General features: G+C 54.5%; 1 protein-coding gene across 3 annotated transcripts in view; it reads left to right on the top strand.

Moving 5' to 3' along the window:
* RRP12 (ribosomal RNA processing 12 homolog) overlaps positions 1-19,886 on the top strand; it is a 31,579-nt gene extending 11,693 nt beyond the window's left edge. For all 3 annotated transcript variants that reach the window (XM_069460966.1, XM_069460965.1, XM_069460967.1), the window contains 22 exons: positions 1,335-1,449; positions 2,857-2,999; positions 3,233-3,354; positions 6,126-6,190; positions 6,279-6,441; positions 6,982-7,136; positions 7,392-7,459; positions 8,015-8,108; positions 9,025-9,183; positions 9,311-9,391; positions 9,598-9,703; positions 9,874-9,981; positions 10,552-10,709; positions 12,067-12,158; positions 12,285-12,443; positions 12,561-12,736; positions 12,918-13,043; positions 14,664-14,713; positions 16,098-16,170; positions 17,704-17,771; positions 18,088-18,170; positions 19,400-19,886. In XM_069460966.1, coding sequence (XP_069317067.1) covers positions 1,335-1,449; positions 2,857-2,999; positions 3,233-3,354; positions 6,126-6,190; positions 6,279-6,441; positions 6,982-7,136; positions 7,392-7,459; positions 8,015-8,108; positions 9,025-9,183; positions 9,311-9,391; positions 9,598-9,703; positions 9,874-9,981; positions 10,552-10,709; positions 12,067-12,158; positions 12,285-12,443; positions 12,561-12,736; positions 12,918-13,043; positions 14,664-14,713; positions 16,098-16,170; positions 17,704-17,771; positions 18,088-18,170; positions 19,400-19,502 — 2,467 coding nt within the window. In that variant the 3' untranslated portion in view covers positions 19,503-19,886. The remainder of the gene's footprint in view (positions 1-1,334; positions 1,450-2,856; positions 3,000-3,232; positions 3,355-6,125; positions 6,191-6,278; positions 6,442-6,981; positions 7,137-7,391; positions 7,460-8,014; positions 8,109-9,024; positions 9,184-9,310; positions 9,392-9,597; positions 9,704-9,873; positions 9,982-10,551; positions 10,710-12,066; positions 12,159-12,284; positions 12,444-12,560; positions 12,737-12,917; positions 13,044-14,663; positions 14,714-16,097; positions 16,171-17,703; positions 17,772-18,087; positions 18,171-19,399) is intronic.
* The last annotated feature ends 1,649 nt before the right edge of the window (positions 19,887-21,535 follow it).

The raw sequence follows: 21,535 nt of genomic DNA, 5'->3' as shown, positions 1-21,535 counted from the left end.
TGAGTGACAGAGAGACCCTGTCTCAAAAAAGATATTTCTGTGTAATGACAAGCACTTCACTTTTCACTTACTGTGGGCCATGCCTCCAGCGCCAGGCGCTTTGTGGGATTTCAGGTGCCTACTGGACATTTCCAGAGCAGCTACTGCCGATTCGAGCACCTACCACATTTCAGGAGCACATACGGCAAGAGAGGTGCCATGGTGTGGTGCTTAAGAGTGTGGACTCTGGACCCCACTGGGTTTGAATCCAGCTCTATGGATTATAAGTTCCAGTCATCTGGAGCAAGTTCTACCCCTGTACCTCAGCGGTACCATTAGTCAAAGTTGAACAACAGAGAGGTGAGGATTAAATGAAGTAATACATGTGAAGTTCTCAGAAAAATAGTTAAGCATTCAATAACTATAAACTACTGGTAATCCTTGTGGTGCCAGGAGACGGGCTAATCGTTACACTTTGCAGATGGGAAAGCTGAGGTTACCCAACTAGTGGCAGCCTGACCACAGTCTGCTCTCCCATTCATGTGCTGTGCTGCCCTCCACAACTGCAAGAGGGGCCAGTCACAGACACGGCCACTGTCCATCTTTGCCCTCTCAGCAGGGCAGTGAGGAACCTCAGAGCAGCAGGCACCCCTGAGTTATCCTGGGAAAGGGGCTGGGATCCTTGGTGTCACCTCTGGGTGTGTCTGCACAGCTTCATGGTGTGGTGCTTTGGTTACTGTCCCTCATGGGGAAATAGGCCTGTTTCCTGTGGCTACATCTCGGATGAAGTTTCAGGAAGACTCAAGAAGTAGAACTACCTACCCCCCCATTCCACCTCACCCTTTCCCCACTTTGCCTCCTGTTGGCCGTTCTTGCCTAGAACCTCCAGGGGGCTCTGCTTCTTTGGGAGATGGAGTGGAGCAAGGTGTGCCTAGTCTGGAAGGTGCCAGAGCTCTTCTTCTGCCCAGGCCACGTGTTCCTACCTTTTCTTCCAACCTGCAGTCAGATGGAGAAGACATGGGGCAGTGATAGCACATGGGCTCTGGAGACCCAGCGTGGTTACTAGTGGAGTGACCCTGGCAGGTTATTTAATCTCTCTTAGCCTCAGTTTCCCTATCTGAAGATGGGACAGATAATGACTTCACAGGTTTCTTTAAGCATTAGATTATATAAATTAAACTGTTAGCCTGAGAAGCAGTATGGATACTCATAAATGGTAGTTCTCTTCCTTTGCCTTTCCTGGGGCCCCACACCTGCTGGCCAGCAGGGGGTCTGCAGCTCGTGGTGCTGGCCGCTGGCTTTTTCTTGTGGGGCACAGGGTGGTATGGCCCTGACTGTGCCTGCTCACTTGGCAGGGCAGCGGAGGAGGGCCTGATGTACAAATTCCACGCGGCGTGGAGCTCAGTGTTGCAGCTGTTGCGTGTCTTCTTTGAGGTGTGTGGGAGGCAGGCCCATCCTGTGATGAAGAAGGTGAGTCGGCCGTGGTGGTTGGCCCCTGGACTGGGGGCTCCTGCAGTGGGCATGTGTCTCTGTTACCTCTGTACTCCTCACCCCTGCCCTGACGGTGCTGTAGCAGGTGCCAGGTACAGGGTCTCCTGGAAGGTGACCAGGCCAATGTGGGAGGGCCAGGGAGGTCCCCGCTGCGACCTCTGCTCACTAGTCTTTGCTGGAATTGATGGTTTTGAAACTTAGGGAACCTGGTGAGTCTCCCTTATCCCTGCCCCTTTTAATTTTTAATTCTCTAAATTTCCTATAACGAGTATAGTGTTGATGTTTCATTTCTTTTTTTTATTTTGTTTTTTTTTTTTAAGACAGAATCTCGCTCTGTTGCCCGGGCTAGAGTGCCGTGGTGTCAGCCTAGCTCACAGCAACCTCAAACTCCTGGGCTCAAGTGATCATCCTGCCTCAGCCTCCCGAGTAGCTGGGACTACAGGCATGCGCCACCATGCCTGGCTAATTTTTTCTATATATATTTCCATATAATTTCTTTCTATTTTTAGTAGACACGGGGTCTTGCTCTTGCTCAGGCTGGTCTCGAACTCCTGACCTTGAGCGATCCTCCTGCCTTGGCCTCCCAGAGTGCTAGGATTACAGGCGTGAGCCACCACACCAGCCTTTTTTTTTTTTTTTTAATTTTTTATATTATTTTCTTTTTCCTTTTTTTTCCGTCCCCATTTCCAAATGTAATAGTGTTATGTTTTAAACAGCCCGAGGCCGGGGGGGTTACTCCAGTGCAGAGTAAACCATTCAAGGATCGGGGATCACCCAGGGATCCTGAGCAGACCCCAGCTCTGGGAGAGGGTGGGCACCTGAGGACAGGCCCCTCATCAGCAGGTGGAGTAGCTCCTGGCCTTTGGGGCCTTCCTCACTGACTCCACCCTGTTGTGTGTTGGAAAAAAGGCCACAATGAGAGGGCAGGGTGTCCCTTGAAAGGCCTGGCCTTGGCCCTAATAGATGAGGTCGGCCCACTCAGCTTCCTACAAGAGGCCAGGCAGGTCCATGAGAAGGGAGGCTGGGGGGCCGTGGGGAACTGGAGTGTGCAGCTCTGTCTGCTCAGTGCCTGCTAATTTGCTAATTGTCACATGTGGGTCTGCCTTGGCCAGACCATCCCATTCAAGATAAATTGGAAATCTACATTTATATGAAATTTACCATTTTTCACATGTTGTTAAATGAAAAAATTTTGTGAAATCCTGGGCCTTAGGGAGGGAGTACACATGGTAAGGTAGCTGGGTTGTTAGTTTGTGCCCTCTGGTGTAGCACTTGACCTGGGCCCAGAATCCTGACCTCATCCTTTTGGAGACTGGCCTGGTCTCAGGCATGGGTCTCTCCTCTTGAGCTTATCTTGATGTGTGACCTCTCACTTCTTTGCTCCAGTGCCTCCAGTCCCTGTGTGACCTGCGCCTCTCCCCTCATTTCCCCCACACGGCAGCTCTGGACCAGGCAGTGGGGGCTGCGGTGACCAGCATGGGACCCGAGGTGGTATTACAAGCGGTACCTTTGGAAATCGATGGCTCTGAGTAAGTGTGACCCTGCCTGGTTGGCTTCCCTGCGAACTCCAGGGAGCCTGATGGCTTGTTCTCCTGGGAGAGCAAGGAGGAGAAGACTGAAGTCTCTGTGGGCTGTGCAGGTGTCGGGGAGGGGTCGGGGGAGGGCTCTGCTGCTCCTCAGCTCAGCAGGGGCTGTGCTGCTGGGTACACTGCCCTCCAGCTGTCACTTCTTCCTCACTGGGCTTTTCCCTGCCTCCTCCCAGAGAGACTCTGGATTTCCCGAGGAGCTGGCTGCTGCCTGTCATCCGGGACCACGTCCAGGAGACTCGACTTGGCTTCTTCACCACCTACTTCTTGCCCCTGGCCAACACCTTGAAGAGCAAAGGTATGGGACCCTTGCCTGTGTGCAACTCTGGGCCCCCCCAGTCCCGGAGCTGACGGGGTCTGGAAAGGCTCTGCGTCAAACACACCTAGCCTTCAGGACATGCAGCAGCCTCCCTCCACCAAGCAGGTGCGGTGGCCAGCCAGTGCTCGAGTACCCTCCTCGGGGGGCTCTCCCCTCTGCTCCAAGGCATGGCCAGGTGTCACTTCCCTGTGACAGAGCTCAGCCCTGTGGGGCAGACCTGGCCCTCCTGTGTGGAGCCTCCACCCCTGGGGTCTTGTTCTTCCCCTTTGGAGCATAAGGAACAGCTGTGCCCCTTCCTCCCTGGGAGAGTTCTTGAGATAGACTTTTATACACCTATAGGTGTATTGTGTGTATACACACGTGTGCATGTGCACACACCTGCACACGGTCATGCACCACATGGTGTTTCGGTCAGTGATGGTGGTCCTGTGAGATTATAATACCATATTTTTACTGCCCTTTGTCTTTGTTTAGACAGGCAAATACTTACCATTGTGTTAAACGACTGCCTGCAGTGTTCAGTATAGTGATGTGCTGTACGGGTTTGTGGCCTGGGAGCAGTAGGCTTCGCCACACGGCCTAGGCGTGTAGGGGCTGTGCCGTGTAGGTGTGTTCGGGTGCACGCTGACGGTCACACATGACAAAATCGCCTAATGACACATTTCTCAGAACACATCGCTGTCATTAAAGCGACACATGACCCTATAATTTATATTTTTATATATCTATTACATTTTAAAAATAACGGGCATTCTTAGGTATTTGCAGGTGATATTACCCACTGAGATGCTCTTTGCTCAGGCTGTGTCCTCAGGCCCTCCCCTCTTCCCTGAGGCATGGGTTTTATCCCTTCAGGAGCTCAGTCTTCCCTCTCTGTTTACCCTCTGGTCACACACGTCCTGTGTTAAGCAGACTCAGGCCTGCATGAGGGACAGGCAGACCCCTGGCTCACATTTCGTGGCCTGGTGATGATTCCAGGAACTTGTGTTTTCATTGGATGTTGAGGGTCTAGGGCGGGGTTGGTAAACTATCTCACCCACTGCCTGTTTTTGTAAGTAAAGTTTTATTGGCATACAGCCACATTCATTCTTTCACGTATTATCTGTCACACTACTTTTTAATGACAGAGTTAAGTAGTTATGACAGAAATCATATGTCTGCAAAGCTTAAAATACTGGCCCTTTATAGAAAAGGTTTGCTGTCCCCAGTCTAGGGCAGTAGTTCTCAATAGGGGGCGATATTGCTGCCCTGGGGACATTTGGCAATGCCCGGACACATGTCTGGTTGTGATGTTTGGGGGAAGGGTGCTCTGGTATCTAGTGGGTAGAGGCCCAGGGACGCTGTTAAACATGCTACAGTGCACAGAACAGACCCACACCACAAAGAATTATCTAGCCAAAAATGTCTATAGTGTCAAAATTGAGAAACCCTGCTCTAGGGTAGGGTTTCCTGATTTCAAACATTATCTGGTAGAACATACAGGAAGTGTTTAATGAAGAAAGTAAAAACCATTCAATCCTTCCACCAAGAAATAATTACTACAATTTTAGTGTATTTTCCTTTCCATTTTTTTCTATGTGTAAAAAGAATATTATATTTTTACTCAATTGGAATTACGGTTCGTGTGTTACTAACTTGACTTAAAGTTTTTTCCCTGATATTTTAAAAAAACAGTTTCTTCTATATACAATAGAAACATAGGCCCATCAGAGAAAATACAGATGAACCCCTAAAACAGGGATCGTTAACATTACCTGTAAGCCTGGCATGGTCCTCAAGGTTCCATTGTGCACTCTCATTGTCCTGCCAGTACTTCACGCAGGTGTCTGTCCTGAGGAAGTAATTAGATAAGTACACACCAATTTATGTTCCCAACTGTGATTTATACTAGCAAAGTATCAGACATAACCCAAATGTCCCTCGGTAGGATTCTGGTTAAATCAGTTAGGGTAAAGCCCCAGTCCGAATACAGCATAGTTGTTACAAAGAAAGGGGCCGTGAGGTAGGGATGGGCGGGTTGAGTAGATGGTGACTTTTGAATCCCAGCTCAACCTCTCCAGGGTCTGGGGCAAGTTCGCTTAGTTTCCCAGGGTCTTCCTCTTGTCTGCAGAAGGGACGGGATGATTGTGCTCTGGGGAGCAAATGAAATAATCACATAAAGTCCACTTCACATGGACTGCCACACAGTGCTTCAGTAAATGTTACCACCTTTATTCATTAAGTACACAAGGGTACAGAACAATATGTGTATAGTACAGTCCTGTTTATGTTTTAAAAAGTGTGCATTGTTTAAAGAGGTATAAGAAACTGGGTGTGGTGGTGCACACCTGTAGTCCCAGCTACTCAGGAGGCTGAGGCAAGAGGATCACTTGAGCCCAGGAGTTTGAGGCTTCAGTGAGCTATGATGATGCCACTGCACTCCAACCTGGGTGACAGAGTGAGATCCCATTTCTTAAAACAAACAAAAAAAAATTATAATAAAAAGATAAAGAAGCATAAGAATAAAGTCACAAGAAACAGGCCATCCTGTGGGAGTGAGATCATGGAGAGACATCTACTTTCTGTTTTCTATAGGTCTATTTCAGCTTTTTAGAATCAACAGTTATTATTATTACTGAATTTGTGGGGAGGGGAAATCACCCATATTCCCGTCCTCATCACTCTTGGGCTCTTGGTTTGACTTTGGTGAAGTGAGGCCAGTTGGCCAGGAGGATGCCAGGGTCACACTGTGTCCTTGTCTCATGCTCCAGCAATGGACCTGGCCCAGGCAGGCAGGACAGTGGAGTCCAAGATCTATGACACACTCCAGTGGCAGGTAAGGCTCAGGTGTGGGGTGTGGGTGGGAGAGTGCAGTGGCACTGGTTGTGGGTGTCACTCTCCTGTATCTTCCCCTCCCTCCCCAGATCTGGACCCTCCTGCCTGGGTTCTGCACGAGGCCCACAGACGTGGCCACTTCCTTCAAAGGGCTGGCACGGACGCTGGGCATGGCCATCAGTGAGCGCCCAGACCTGAGGGTCACCGTGTGCCAGGCCCTGCGTACCCTCATCACCAAGGGCTGCGAGGCAGGTGCGTGTGTGCTCTGGGCCCTGGAGGGGGAGAGGATGACCCAAGTCCCCAGGCCCCACCCCATGTCTACTATGCTCCCTGCCAGGCAGAGCCACAGAAACTAGCCTGTGTGGCGCATCCTTTGCTGCCTCAGCTGGGGACCCGAGGAGTTAGTAGAGACCGAAGACCGCCCCTTCCCTCTCCCCTTACCCCCACTGTGCTGACAGCCCTGCAGATGGGCTCAGTCAGCGTCGGAGGCTTCATTGTGTGGCTGGGACTTTGCTGGCCCCCAGGATAGGAGCCACAGAGGAGCACAGACCACTGTGGCACTTTTCCTCCCTGCCCTGGCCCCAGCCCCTCCTGTCACAGATATGCCCCAAATTCATGGTTCCACGTCCTGCCACAGTGTCCCCTAAGAGAAGGCCTCCAGGCTGCAGTGCTCCAGCAGCCATTGAGGCAGGGTCACCTCCTGTCTTTTTGTTTGTTTGTTTGTTTGTTTTACTCACCACTACACTAATGAGGATCCTGTCCCTTTAATACAAACTTTGGTCCTCCTGCCAGAGGCTGACCGTGCTGAAGTGAGCCGCTTTGCCAAGAACTTTCTGCCCATCCTCTTCAACCTGTACGGGCAACCCGTTGCAGCCGGGGACACTCCAACCCCTCGCCGGGCTGTGCTGGAAACCATCAAAACGTACCTCACTATAACCGAGTGTCAGGTAGCTGCTGGAGGGAGGGAGGAGAGGACTGCTCTCAGGTGGGCAGAGTGTCAGCGGAGGCCCTACCTTCCAGGGCTCACTTGGGTCTCTGCCACCTGTAGAGCAGGACCACATACCAGCGGTTGTGGCTAAGGTTGGGCTGGAGGCTTCTGAATGGTGGGGAGGCTGTTCTGGGAGCTGCTGCTGTTGCTGCTCTGTATTTCTCTCCTCAACAACGCCCTCCCGCCCTCCTTCTCATCCCCTTGGTGTGACCAGCTGGTGAATGGTTTCCTGGAGAAAGCTAGTGAGAAGGTGCTCGACCCTGCCAGCTCCGACTTCACTAGGTAACGTGCTCACAGCTTGCTCACGGGGGCTGGCGGGGGCCTCACCAGAAGCCCTGTGGATTCACTCTGGAGTTATTGGAGGAAGTCTTGAGATAGTGAACGTCTCAGCTCTCCTGGAGAGGCCTAACTAGTTCCTCCTTCCTGGAGAGGCCTTTTAGCCTGCTAGGGAGGAATGAGGACCCAGGAGACCCACTGCCCCGTTTCAAGTCCCAGATCCATCACTTACAGGCTGTGTGGCCTTGTACAGGTTACTTACCCACTCTGCCTCTGAGTCCTCATCTGCAAAACGGGAATGGTAGTAGTACCTGCACCAGGGTGCTGTGAGGGCTGAAGGAGTTGGGACAGGTGAAACACCTGAAACAGTGCGTGGTACACCATGGCTGCTTGCTGAGGTGCTCACTATGTAACTGTCACATGCTCCTTCGAGGCCCCTTGTCCTCACCTTGTCTCCCACTTCCCTGTACCCAGTAGACATAAGAACACGAATAGTCCGGGCCCTTCTCCTGGGTTCTGGGTTTCTCTCAAGCCCCTGTTTGGTCTCCTGCCCCTGAGCAGATTGTCTGTCCTGGACCTGGTCGTGGCCTTGGCTCCTCATGCTGACGAAGCCGCCATCAGCAAGCTCTACTCCACCATGCGGCCCTACCTAGAGGTGAGCCTCCGAGGCCGGAGCCCCACCCAGCCATGCTTGGGGGAGATGGATGGGGGAGACTGGGCTCCTGGGAAGGTGGGGCCTGTCTCTCCTTCATTCCTTGCCACTGCCCACGATGAGGTCCCTGTCTGCTTTCTCCTGCAGTGGCTTCCCCTTATACCCTGTCCAGCCCATCTGTCACATGGGTGCCACAGTGACTAAAACACACAGCTGTGCTGAGGCCTGAGCTGCCGAGGTGTCTGTTGTAGGACCAAGGCCATGCTGCCGCTCCCGGTTCCCTCACTAGGCCCTCCCTGCGCTAAGGGTCCCAGATATTACAGGCTTGGTCTGTGCCTTTGCACGTGTTAGGTTCTCCACTTGGAATGCTCGCCACTGTGGCTAGCAACTGTGCAGAGCACAGCTCAGCAGGGGCCCCTGACAGCTGGCACAGTTTCACAGCAATTTCTACCAGTGCGAGAAGTGCTCTGGGTGGGACGTGCAGGTGCACACCGTAGTCCAGGGCAGGGCCACCTCACCTCAGGAAAGGTGCCTTGGCTGTAGCAATTAAGAGCTACTTTGGAATAGCAAGGAATCAGGTGCAGAAGGAGAGAGATCTCCGCTAGGCAGATCAGTAGGTGCTCAGGCTGTGGTGTGCGCCAGGCGCTGTGAGCTCAGGCCGCTGGAGTGTGTGGCGCTTGATGGGTTGGAGGGCTGGGCTGGCTTCACGCCCTGCAGCACTCCCCGCCCCTGTTCCTGGCCAGGAGCTAGCCGCTCGCTGTCCAGATTCCTGAGCCCCAGGTGGGGAGGCCAGCTTCTGCTCTGAAGGCCTCCAGTGCTGGCCACAGTTCACAGTGGGTGGATGCTCTGAATGGCACTGGATGGGAGTGAAGCCCCAGCCGCTTCCTCACCTGTCCCTGTCCGCCATGCACCCTCCCAGAGCAAGGCCCACGGGGTACAGAAGAAGGCCTACCGAGTGCTGGAGGAGGTGTGTGCCAGTCCCCAGGGCCCTGGGGCCCGCTTCGTGCAGAGTCACCTGGAAGACCTGAAGAAGACCCTGCTGGACTCGCTGCGGAGCACGTCCTCGCCCGCCAAGAGGGTGAGAGTCCTGGGGCCACCTACTCTGCCAGGGGAGGCCAGGCAACTCCAGGAGAGGAGCCACTGTAGAGGATTAGGGGCATGGGGGTAACACTGAGGGGTCCTGACTGTTAGCCCCCTGCCCGCAGCCCCGCCTGAAGTGCCTCATACACATTGTGAAGAAGCTCTCAGCTGAGCACGAGGAGTTCATTGCTGCCCTCGTCCCGGAGGTGAGGGGGTATGTGTGTTTTGGGGGGTCCGTGGAGTGTGACTCCCAAGCGCATGTCAGGATCCAGGGAGGACATTCATGGGGCTGGGGGTGGGCATGATTCACTGCCTGGGCATGTGGGTGCCCTTCCCTGCCCCTTCTGCCTCAGGTCCCAACCCCAGGCAGGCCAGCTCCGGGAGCGCGTGCTAATGGGGCTCTCCTGGCCAGGTGATCCTGTGCACCAAGGAGGTGTCAGTGGGTGCCCGAAATAACGCTTTTGCCCTGCTCATGGAGATGGGCCGCGCTTTCCTGCGGTTTGACTCCAACCAGGAAGGTGAGGCCCCGGTGATGTAGGCTGGGGGTGGACGCTCTCTCAAGCTGAGGGGAGTCTCCCCTCAAAGCATCCTCAAAGAAAAAAGGGGGAGGGAGCTCCCTGCCCTGGCCCTGGGTCCCCCACCCTGGCGGGCCCTGTCCTGGTTGACCCGCCCTGGTCTCTGCCCCCAGAGGCCCTGCAGCGCTACCTTGTCCTGATCTACCCTGGCCTCGTGGGCCCAGTGACCATGGTCAGCTGCAGCATCCTGGCCCTGACCCACCTCCTTTTCGAGTTTAAAGGTAAATGCTTGTTTCCTTGAAGGCCTGGGAAGCCCTCACGGTTGGCAAATGCCCAAAAGATCAGGACAGGGTGGCTGTGGGAACTGGGGAAAGGTGCCAGAAGGGAGGAAGAAGAGCCAGCACCCCACCCAGCCTGCCCCCATCTCCCTTCCTGCTGGGCTGTGCTGGGGTGCCCTCCTCACACACCGCCCCCCCGCCCATGGTGCAGCTGTGCCGTCCAGCTGCCCTGCGTCCCGCTACAGAGTGGTTGAGAGGAGGGCGCCCTAGATTTTAGTCCTAGTCCTGCTTCTTGGCAACCTCATGAGACCTTGAGCAACTTTACTGACCTCTTGGAACCTCAGTTTCTTATTGCTAAAATGGGGGAGAGAAATAGCACCTACCTCAGGGGTGGCTAAAGGACCAAAGGCCACTCTGTGGAACCACGCTGGGCACATAAAAAGGCTCACAGTGGCAGCTTCTACTGACATGTGACCTGGCAGGGGCAGTTGGCAGCTGCTGCTTCCCCGTGGAGGGGTCTTGGTTCTAGGTGGCGTTCTGGGTGTCTGGGACAGTGGCCCCTTGCCGCCGTAGGTCTGATGGGGACCAGCACGGTGGAGCAGCTGCTGGAGAACGTGTGCCTGCTCCTGGCCTCCCGCACCCGCGACGTGGTCAAGTCTGCGCTGGGCTTCATCAAGGTGGCAGTGGTTGTCATGGATGTGATGCACCTGGCCAAGCACGTGCAGCTGGTGGTGAGTGCCCCCATGCCCCACAGTGGGCAGAGGCTGGCCTCTGAGCTGCCAGCATGGGCCTGGTGGGTGGGCTTCAAGTCCAGCAAGTTTCACTTTTTTTTTTAGCCAGAAGGTTATTAAGGAGCCCTAGAAGGGACCTGTAGGGGAATGCCAACCCAGTTAGGGCCAGGAGTAGGCACGGTGCCCAGGCTGCCTCTTATCACCCCCAGAGCCCTCCACAGAAGCAAGGGTTCTGCAGGGCAAAGACGAGTGGGCAGGGCCACCCCTCATGGTACAGGTGGGGAAACTGAGGCCAGAGATTTCCAAGGTGATTGTGCTAGTCAGCAGCAGTGTTGGGACAGACCCCACGGCGTGGGACACGGGCTCTGGGGTCTCCCCCTGGGGGGCCCCTCATCTTGCCTTCCCCCCTGCTGCATTTTGACCTTCCTAGTTTGAGGAGGTTCCTCTGAACACCCGCAGCTGGGCTGCAGAAGGGTCTGAAGAACCCCTTGGCATTGAGTCCCTGGCCACCTCCCGTCCAAGGGGAGCATAACTCAGGCTTGCCGCAGGCTGGGACAGTCCTCTGAGTCCTCTGCACTGCTCGGTTGAGTCACATCAGGCCGCCAGGTCCCCCTTGCATATCTTCTTTGGGTCTGGCCTTGGGTTCAAGACAGGAGGGGTTGATGATGGGCATCAGCAGGTGCTGCCCCTGCCCACCAGAGCCTGCAGCCTAGCTGGGGTCCAGAGACGGGGAGGATGGCGAGAGCAGTGACTTTTGTGGGGTTATGAGAGCGCAGAGAAGTCCTTCAAAGGGTGGTTGGGCCCCCTTGGCCCCCTTGGGAGGAACTGCAGATAAGATCTGCCACCCACACATGGAGCCCAGCCCGGCCGGATGGAGGCTTGAGAAGAGTTGAGCCAGATAGTGATGCAGTGTGACAGAAGGGATGTGTGGGACCAAGACTGGTGGTGTTGGTGGCAAAGTGGGAGCCATGGCATTAGGTAGACCTGGGCTGAGCTCGTGCCTCTGTGGCCACTTGGCAACCACTTAATCCTCTGCCTCAGTTTCCTCATCTGTAAATTTTGGATGATAGCATGTATCTCATTGGGTTGTTCTAAGGATCCAGTGAGAGCCTGTATGTAGAGTGCCACGCACTGTTCAGAAGACTAACGCTGTCATCTTGATAGGGTGCATTGTGTCCTGAAGGAGGCTGTGTGGGAAAGATGGGGGCTGCCCAGATCATGGAAGCACGATTGGACCAAGGGCAGCTCTGATCCTCCCCCTTAGCTGGGTGGTCCTGTGCCCCTGGTCTGGACAGCCGTGAGAGGGGCGGGGTGGAAGGCTTGCCCTCCACCTAAAACCCCAGTGCTCTGCCGGCAGATGGAAGCCATCGGGAAGCTTTCAGACGACATGCGGCGGCACTTCCGCATGAAGCTCCGGAACCTGTTCACCAAGTTCATCCGCAAGTTCGGGTCTGTGTGCTGCACACGGGCGGGGGTGGAGCTGGTGAGGAGCTGAGTGTTTCCAATGGCTCCTCTGACCTCTGGGCAGTGCTCTCTGGCCAGGGCCTCTCACCAGCCCTTCTTTGCCACCCTCAGGTTTGACCTGGTGAAGGGGCTGCTGCCCCAGGAGTACCACAAAGTCCTGGTAAACATCCGGAAAGCTGAGTCCCGGGCCAAGAGGCACCGTGCCTTGAGCCAGGCTGACGTGGAGGAGGAGGAAGAGGAGGAAGAGCCTGCCCAGGGCAAAGGCGACAGGTGAGACCATGGAGGGCCCTGGGGTCCTGGTCTCCCCAACCCAAAGCCTGCCCAGGCAGTGCCCCATCGACCCCTGCCTCACAGGAGTGCTCTGACGTGGGGCTTCTCTGTCCTTAGCATCGAAGAGATTTTGGCTGACTCAGAGGACGAGGAGGACAGTGAGAAGGAGGAAAGAAGCCGGGGCAAGGAGCAGCGGAAGCTGGCTCGGCATAGGAGCCGGGCGTGGCTGAAGGAGGGTGGTGGCGATGAGCCCCTCAACTTCCTGGATCCCAAGGTGGCCCAGCGAGTCCTAGGTAAGCCTTGGTGCCAGGTTCTTGGGTGGTGGGTAGAGGGTGGCTTTTGTGGCAGGTCTATGGGCAGGATCTGAGAAGCACCCATTTGGGGGCCCAGAGCCAGGCTTGTTGGTCACGGTGAGGGTGTGAATTGGGTTGGGCCTGGCCTTCCCCCTCCTCATGCCAAACTCTGCCACCCCAGCCACACAGCCTGGGCCCAGCCGGAGCAGGAGGAAGGACCATGGCTTCAAAGTGAGTGCCGATGGCCGGCTGATCATAAAGGAGGAGGAAGACAGCAACAAGACAGAGGAAGAGGAAGGCGCTAAAGGTGCGTCCCTGCCCGTCCTGGGAACGTGGCTGCTCCTGGCCTGGGCCTGGGCTGCACCTCTTTCATTCATTTATTCACTCCTGTGTCCGCTTACTCATCCTTCACTGATGGTTGCTGAGGAAGCATAGGTAAAAACAGACGAGAGAAGCTTCTACCTAAGGCGAGTTCCTCTTACTTTTTGACCACATTAAGAAATTTTTTTGGAGTCCACTTACTCAAGGCTTCTGGGGCGTGGCTCCGGAAAAATATAAAAAATTTTAAGAAAAGGAGAAAAGAAATCTCTTATGTTGCAATCGAGCCATTTGTACAGTGCATATATAAATCAGGGAAGCTTTCAGAAATGGTACTTCCCCTCACCACGTGTGAAGCACGTTGTTAGTCCTTTATTGTTTCTTCTCTTTCCTTCCTCTCTTCCTTTCTTGCTCCTCCTGTTTTTTTTTTAATGTGAACTTGGCTGAGGCCCTGAAGCTCCTTTAGAGGCAGAAAGAGCCAGACTGAAACCCTCCCAGCTTCCCAGTTCCAGCATCTCTTGTCCCAGAGTCCCTAATGCGTGACATCGTAAGAGTCCTGTTTAGTATTTCTTGGTCCCTCTCCGCGTACCCATCCACTAGATGAGAAACACCCAGGTCTCCTAAAACACACCTGTGTCCCTTGTGTCTGTTTCCACTGCGAGGAACTGGGGGGCCGGAGCTCCTCCTAGCCGGCCCGCTGCTCCCCTTGCCCTGACTCACCGGCCGCGTGCCTGTGGGTACCCAGTCGTCCTCTCTGTGCCTCTGTGTCCTCACTCAAAACGGGTGTGATACCGACAGCTACTGCACAGTGGTGTGCAGGTGAAATGGCGTGACATGCGCACAGCACGTGAACATGCTTGGTGTAAATGTGACCATGGCTGTTTCCTCATCTGGTCTCTGCTCCCCTCTCACCCCCTTACACTCTCCCATCTCCCTCGGTGTCCAGATGTTCCTGGGGCTGAGAATGCCCCTCCCCTCTCCTCCTGCCTTTCCCAACCCTCCCCGCTCTTTGGGTTCCAGCTCCGGTCCTTTGTAGCTTTTCCTCAGCACCTCAGCCCGGGGCCTCCTTCCCCCAGAACTGCTGTCAAGCCCGGGGCCTGCTCAGTCTTGAGCACTTGGTCACGTGCTGTCTTTGTTCTTTTTGGGTTGTTGGTTGACTTTGCCTGAGTTTCTCTTCCCTCCAGCTGGTCTGTTTTGTGCTGCTTCATCTCCCCACACGGTGCCAGCACATGTGGGTCAGTTTTCAAACAGGAGAATGCGGCGGTCCTGGCACAGCGGGGCTGGGGGAGTGCCTGACGCCCCGGGAAACCTGGGGCTTTCTTCTAGTCTCAAAAAAGCCATATTCACCTCACAAGTGGGGTCACCACTTCCCTGTGAGGCCATCGTCCCTGGGGCCTACGATAAGGGGAAAGGGACAGGGTTCCCTTTCTCACAGAAAGGAAGACAAGGTTCCCCTCGTCTCACAGAAAGAACACAAGGGTCTGGGGAGGGCAGTTTCTGGGGCTGGAGTTGGCGCCCCCTGAGCCTGGTGAGCGAGGAGGAGGCAGAAGGACGGGTGGGCTTTCGAGGGGCTCCAGGGTGCTAATAGGCCTGTCTCCTTTGGCTCCAGGTGAGGATGAGGAGATGGCTGACCTGATGGAAGACGTGGGCGTAAGGAGTGTGAGTAGTCCCGTGGACGGAGGCTGGGGCCTCACATCTAGGCCTGGGACCTGAAACTTCTCATCCGCCCCCACGCACAGACATCGCTCCTGCCCTGCTCCCCGAGTGCTCGGGGCTTCTCGGATGCGCAGGACAGGCAGCCCAGAGGGTCGGGGGCGGGGGGTGTGCGGGAGCGAGTGAGATGGCTGACCCCATGTGGGGCTGGGGGTGGGGGCTTAGGTGCCCCTGAAGCACCCATTGGCCTTCAGTGTTGGGCTGGTTGTCCAGTTGAAGGAAAGAGGAGGCAAAGCCCTAGTCTCTCCCCCGAGGGCATAGGCTGGACTGGCCTTGGACAGGCACCAACTGAACCAAGAACAAGCTCAGCCATCACCCTCCACAGCGCAGCCAGCATTACACTTTGTCCCAGTTTCTGCTTGTCTACGAGGAGCCCACTCTGCTGGGCTTCAGCCAATGGACCTAGAGCCCCCTGTTCCCCAGACACCCTGCGTGTGCTCCAGCCTGTCCTCACTGCCCAGGCTGATCCCTTTACCTGGCACCCTCTTCCCCCTGGTGGGGCCCCGAGCTTGCCTCTAGATTTCTCTGGGGGCCCCAGGGATCTGCAATTTCAGGAGGCTTCCAGGGCACAGGGGCACAGACCACAGTGTAGGGCCATCCCTGTTGGCCTCTCCTCCCTGCACCGCATGCCTCCGCCTGGCCTGATTGTCAGTGTCTGGGCTGAAAAGCCCTGGTGGGCTGGGGCTGCTGTCAGGCCCGCCTTGGTTCCCTGGTACCAGCTCACACGGTGCCTGGCCTGCTATAGGTGCTCAGTCACTTCCTGCTGAATGTAATTGGCCGAGTTGACCGTGCTCATAACTGCTTGGACAGTAGCATTGTCAAGGGACAATGGTGACTACTTGAGAGCCCCTGGAGCACAGGAGCTGGATCCTGTCCCCTGTGTTCCCAGGGCCGGGCACTTAGTGGGGTATCAGTGAGCGAGTGACTAATGGGGAGAGTGGGGTGGAGTTTGTATGAGGTGAAGAACTGGTAAAGCCATTCTCTGAAGAGGCCACGGTCCTCATTTTCCCTGTTCGGAAGGCTGGGGTTAAGTTGACGTCAGGGGACCCAAGGGGCACTGCAAGGAGTTCTGTGGAGGGACAGCAGGAGCAGCCAGGGCGAGCCCGGCAGTCAGGGGCAAGAGCCTTGCTCCTGCGCTGCCCAGCTGAGCCATCTCGCACGTTACTTGCCCTTCTTTGGGCCTCAGTTTCCTTGTCTGTAAGAGGCGGACTGAGTGCTTGGCAGAGGGCCTTGCGTGCTCAGTGCAGATTACATGGCTGCTACTGTCAACAGTAATGAGGACGGTCACGTCCCCTCGATCACTGACTCCTTGCTTGTTACCTCTCTACAGAAAAACCACCAGAGGCTTAAGCGTCAGAAAGAGGCTGATGAGGAGGACCTGGAGATGCCTCCTAAGTACCAAGGTAAGGCTTTCACTTTTCTCTTATGGGACATTCTGATCCCTGTCACTTGCATTAGGTAGGGGAGTTTGTAGGGAGGGACGGCAGAGCCAGGAGGTTGGACAGCCTGGTTGCATTCAGTCAGCACCAACAGAGATTGACTGATAGGACACCTAAGTAAGACTGGACTGGAGGCAAAAGGGGCCTAGGGATGAGGAAGAGCCTGGGGTTAGATCTCCGCATGGAACCCCTGAGCCCCAGCTCCTCCCCACCCCGCAGGCCTTCCATGAGGCTTGCCGTCCACCCCTTCTCCTGAGAACTGTTGGCCTCTTGTCTACCCTAAGAGCTCCAGCCCTGAGTCAGGCTGGGTTCAGAGAAGCCACCTGGCCGGTGTTGAGGATGGGAGTTGGGAGGGTTAGTGTTGGGCCTGGTCAGAGAGTCCCCCTCTACATTTTTCTCTGGGCTCATAGGCTGGTGCCCTCGCTAGAGCAGCTACTAGAAGTATGAAGGTGGCTTCACCTCTGCTCCCTTCCTCCCAGGGCAGCCCCTGTAGGACCCCTGCTCCAAGACCTTGCAGCAGAGCCCTTGCTTTGCATCTGGAGGGCTGGGGGCTCCTGTGGAAGTCTCTGATTCCAGTATCGGGTGTGTCCTCAGAACCCCAGAGCATCCTCACCCAATTAGAGAACCTCATGGCTCTTCCTCCTGTGGCCCCTACGAGCCAGGACCCAGCTCACCTGCTCTGCTCTGAGCTGGTGTGGCCTAAAAGCAGTAGTGCCAGTTGATGTGTCAGGAGGCCTGGGGTCGGGACTGCTGACCCTGCTGCTGCTTAGCTGTGTGACCTTGGCCCGGTTACACTGCCTCTCTCAGCTTCTACTTTCTCATCTGTAAATAAAAAAAGGGGAGCAGGAGGGATTCATAATGGTCATCTCAGAGAGTCCTCCTGGCTTGGCATTATAGGATTCGATCCATGAGTGTGTCGGGTTGGAGATGACAACTGCCCTTGGACAAGGACCCTGATCTCTCTAGACCAGTTTTCACATCTGTACTGGTGGATAAATAGCTGCTCTTCTGTCTCACGGTGTTGGTGTGAAGCCCAAATGAGATAAGGGCAGGAAAGCCTAAAATGCCTTGCTTTACAGATGAGGTTACGAGGCTTGTCCGGGGTTAAGCTGTAAGTGGCAGAGCTGCGAGTTGAACCTGGCTGTGTGTCTGAATTCTGTCTGACTGTAAAGCCCATATTCTTTCGTCTAGAACAAATGGAGCAAGTGTAACTTTGGAGAACTTGGGTTACTTTCTGTTAGTAGAGGATGTGTGTCCCCAGGGGTCTCTGGTAGGCCCCTGAGGATTGTGGGTCAGTCTGACGAGCCCATGGTCTGTCGTACCACTGACAGTCCCTCCTCGAGGAAGGTCATTGTGCTGCTTGGTAGGGGACAGAACCAAGTTCCTGACGTTTTTTCATCTGCTTCTGGGCAGCCCTGAGAGAAGGTGCCCATGGCCTTCCTCCAGGGGGAAGCTGCCCTTTCTCTGCCTGACTCATGGTCTCTGTTCTCCCTTCAGCCGGAGGCACTGGCATCCATCGCCCTGTGGCCAAGAAGGCTACGCCTGGTGCTGAATACAAGGCCAAGGTAAGAGTTGCATGTGGGGGGGCTGGGGTCTCCTGGCACCACACAGGTGCCAGGGAGGGGCAAGGAGGACCAGGGCAGCTGTGCCCATCATTGTCCTGGAGCCAGAGGCCAGGGAAGAAGAAGGGGCACGCCAAGGTCTTCTTGGTGTCTGCAGCAGGGGACCTTGTTGAATGGCTTTGCAGGGCTACAGGTGCTCTTTGGCACCTCCTAAGGCAGAGAGTGAAGGGAAGGGAAGATTAGGGCCTGTCTGGTCAGGGGCAAGGGTGGAAGGGGGACCCTCACACTCCTAGCTGACTCTGTTTCTCCGGATGAGCAGAAGGCAAAGGGTGACGTGAAGAAGAAAGGTCGGCTTGATCCGTATGCCTACATCCCCCTCACTAGAACCAAGCTCAATCGCAGGTATGCCGGCGTTCTGGGGCGGGCTGGGCGTGCTGGGCTGGGACAGGGAGCTCAGTACTCCAAAGAAGGGAAGGCCTTATTCTCATGAAACTCAATCCCTTGAGTCTTGCCCAGTTTTTTACTGCTATTTTTATTTATTTATTGGTTAATTGAGACAGGGTCTCACTCTGTTGCCCAGGCTGGAGTGCGGTGGTGTCATCATAACTACAACCTCAACCTCCTGGCCTCAAGCAATCCTCTTGCCTCAGCCTCCTGAGTAGCTGGGACTATAGGCATGCGCCACCACACCAGCTAATTTTCTATTTTTTGTAGAGATGGGGTGTCACTATGTTGCCCAGGCTGGTCTTGAACTCCTGGCCTCAAGTGATCTTTCCACTTCTGTCTCTCAAAGGGCTGGGATTATAGGTGTGAGCCACCTCGCCCGGCTTTATTTTTATCTGCTAACATGCACCTACATCTAGTTGGTACCTACCTATGTTATTGACTTGAACTGCTGTTTTAAGCAGTTTATGTCATGCAGAAATTTTCTAGTATATACATACTCTACATAGTCATCATTTTTAATAGCTTTATGTAATTTGCTTTTCTAATCCCCTTATTGGTGGAAAATTAAAGTTGTTTCCAACTTTGGCCATTAAATAAAGCTCTTGGCCAGGCACAGTGGCTCACGCCTGTAATCCGAGCACTTTGGGAGGCTAAAGCGGGAGGATCGCTTGAGCCCAGGGGTTTGAGGCTGCAGTGAGTCATGATTGTGTCATTGCACTCCATCCAGCCTGGGCAACAAAGCAACGCACTGTGTCAGGGAAAAAAAAAATATATATATATATATATAGGGCTCCTAGGCGGGAGTACAAAGGCCATAGTAGGGAAATAGTGTTGTAAACTTCAATCACAAAAAATCTTCTGCTGAACAAAGGTTACCTATAAATGAAAGGATGGGTAGATACAGTGAGCTTTGACCTTCTCAGTACACATGTTAGAGGAGGAGGGAAGAGAGGCCCATTTGCAGGGGGATTGTGCCAGAATGGAGCAGCCCCGTCAGGACATGAGCCGTGTGGAAGCTGGCGCCGCACCTGGTCTGTCCAGTTCACGTGCTGCCCCCCACTGGCCCCCTCGCCCCATCCCTCTGGTGCTGGGGGAAACCGTCATTTGACATTAGGAGGAAGAGGGCCACCTATTCTCGCTAGATGTGACCTTTCTGTTGACCTTTCTGTTCCTTGTCCCTGCAGGAAGAAGGTGAAGCTGCAGGGACAGTTCAAAGGCCTTGTGAAAGCTGCCCAGCGAGGTTCCCAGGTGGGACACAAACTCCGCAGAAAGGATCATCGGCCCTGAGGCCCCAGGGCCCCTAGGCTGCTCTGCGGTCCAGGCCCCTTTCAGCCCCTACGCTGCCTTGACACCAGCTCCAGGTGCTTGGGACTCTGGATGACTTGTTGGAACCAAAGCTCGGCTCCCAGAGAGATGCCTCAGATTTTGGAAGCTCCAAAAAGGGACCGCCCTTTAGAGGCATCCCCGGTGCTTGGAAATGGGAATGTGGCCTCTCTGCCTCTGAGTAGGCCCAATGAGACAGCTTTGCTTTCTGCCCTAAGTGGCCATGAGCAACGGAGCAGATGATCTTCCATTTCCTCCAGCTGCTGGTAGCCATGTGGCACTTTCAACCTGGCTGTGGCCTGGGTGTATGAGATTTACTGTGACCAGGTGTAGAATAAATTTGTATCACACCATGCAGTATTTCTAGAAACGGCTCGGTTTCATAACTTGCCCCCTCTAGGGGGAAGAACAGTGTCTAGTTGGTGGCCTGAGTGGCTTGACCCCTTCCTGGTCAACTGTCAACATCCTGTCCAGGGCATAGCACGATGCTTTGCCCATAGGTCAGGCGTTAGAACTGCCCAGGCACCCACCTGTGTCAGGAGAGCTCCCTGACCTCCCTCTACAATCCCAGTGAGAAAGCACTGTTTGGGGGGTCCGGAGGGGCAGTGAAAACCCCGGGGCTGGTCTCTGAGCTGTGGTTGAGCACCAGGGATCCAGAACAGAAAGAAGAGGCCGCCCAATGAGAGCTGGTTGGAGCTGCAGCCTAGGCTGCCCTGGGCATGAGTCTGCCAGCATCTGTGTGCATTGAGTCAATGAAGTGTGTGCTGAGCCCTTCCCTGTGCCCGGCACAGCCTGCTTCATCCATCTCCCTATTTCTCCACATTCTCTTTTTCCCAGACAGGGGGATCCAGATGTGGCACAATACAATTCCCACTGGTCCAGCCTTGTTGGTCTGGAACAGAGAAGGGAATGGTGCAGACCTCCGGTGCCCCTGAAGTCACTTGTCCTATCAGCCCAGGGTCCCTCTTTTTTTTTTTCCCCCCCGAGACAGGGTCTCACTCTATCACCCGGGGTAGAGTGCAGTGGCGTCATCATAGTTCACTGCAGCCTCAAACTCCTGGGCTCAAGCTATCCTCCTGCCTCAGCTTCTCAAGTAGCTGGGACTGCAGGGGTGTGCCACCATGCCCAGCTAATTTTTCTATTTTTAGTAGAGATGGGGTCTCACTCTTGCTCAGGCTGCCAGGGTCCCTCTTGTGCGTGCTTTCCTAGCAGGCAGCTGGAAGGAAAGAACCCCAGGGCTGTTCCCCACACCCCAACATGAGGAATATGCCTTGTCCTCTGATACTTGATTGATATGTTTTTCCCATCTCAGAGTCTCCCCATGTGAGACAAGAACACACACACATTCCTCAAGAGTTTCCATTCCAGTTTACTTTTTTTCCTCTCCCTCCCTCCATTCCAGCTGAATGCCCTTGGCTCTGATAATGCTCTCAGCTGCCTGAGCACCTCCTGGCAGCCTGTCCCAAAATACTATTCTACTCATTCTCTGAGGGGACCCAAGTCTTAACTAGATTCAGTGCCCCCCGAATTAGGCCATTTCTTCCTGATTGATGATTTTGGGCTAGGGAGCTGAGCGGAACCACACTTGGCCCAGAGGTGGCACTGTTTACATGCCTTGTTCACAGAAATCTGGAATTGGAGAGCAGGCAAGAAAAGGTGGTCAAAAGAACTAGCTATTAGAGATTGCAAGGAAGATCTAACCACGACCCCCATTTCTACACTTCCGGACACAAGGTGGGCCAAATTAAGCCAATCCCAGTCCTTTTCCGTTTTCTTTCTCAGGAAATATAACATGCACTAGGGAGCTTCATGTAGAGAGATATCAGTATGAGCCAATTGCCCAGTATTGGTGTCTTAAAAGTTCAAAGCCAACCTGCTTTTTATGGCATGTTTTCCAAGGAGCTTTGTTTTCTTTTAAAAATGGGAGGGGCAGGTGACCTAGAAAGGTTGGTGTTAGTGATGTGCTGAATGCCATATTCTTTTGGAAATAGACTTGA

The sequence above is a fragment of the Eulemur rufifrons genome, chromosome 28 (genome assembly GCF_041146395.1).
Source record: "Eulemur rufifrons isolate Redbay chromosome 28, OSU_ERuf_1, whole genome shotgun sequence".
Taxonomy (NCBI): Eukaryota; Metazoa; Chordata; class Mammalia; order Primates; family Lemuridae; genus Eulemur; species Eulemur rufifrons.
Note: the sequence above shows the minus strand (reverse complement) of the source record. Positions and strands in the feature narration are given on the sequence as shown.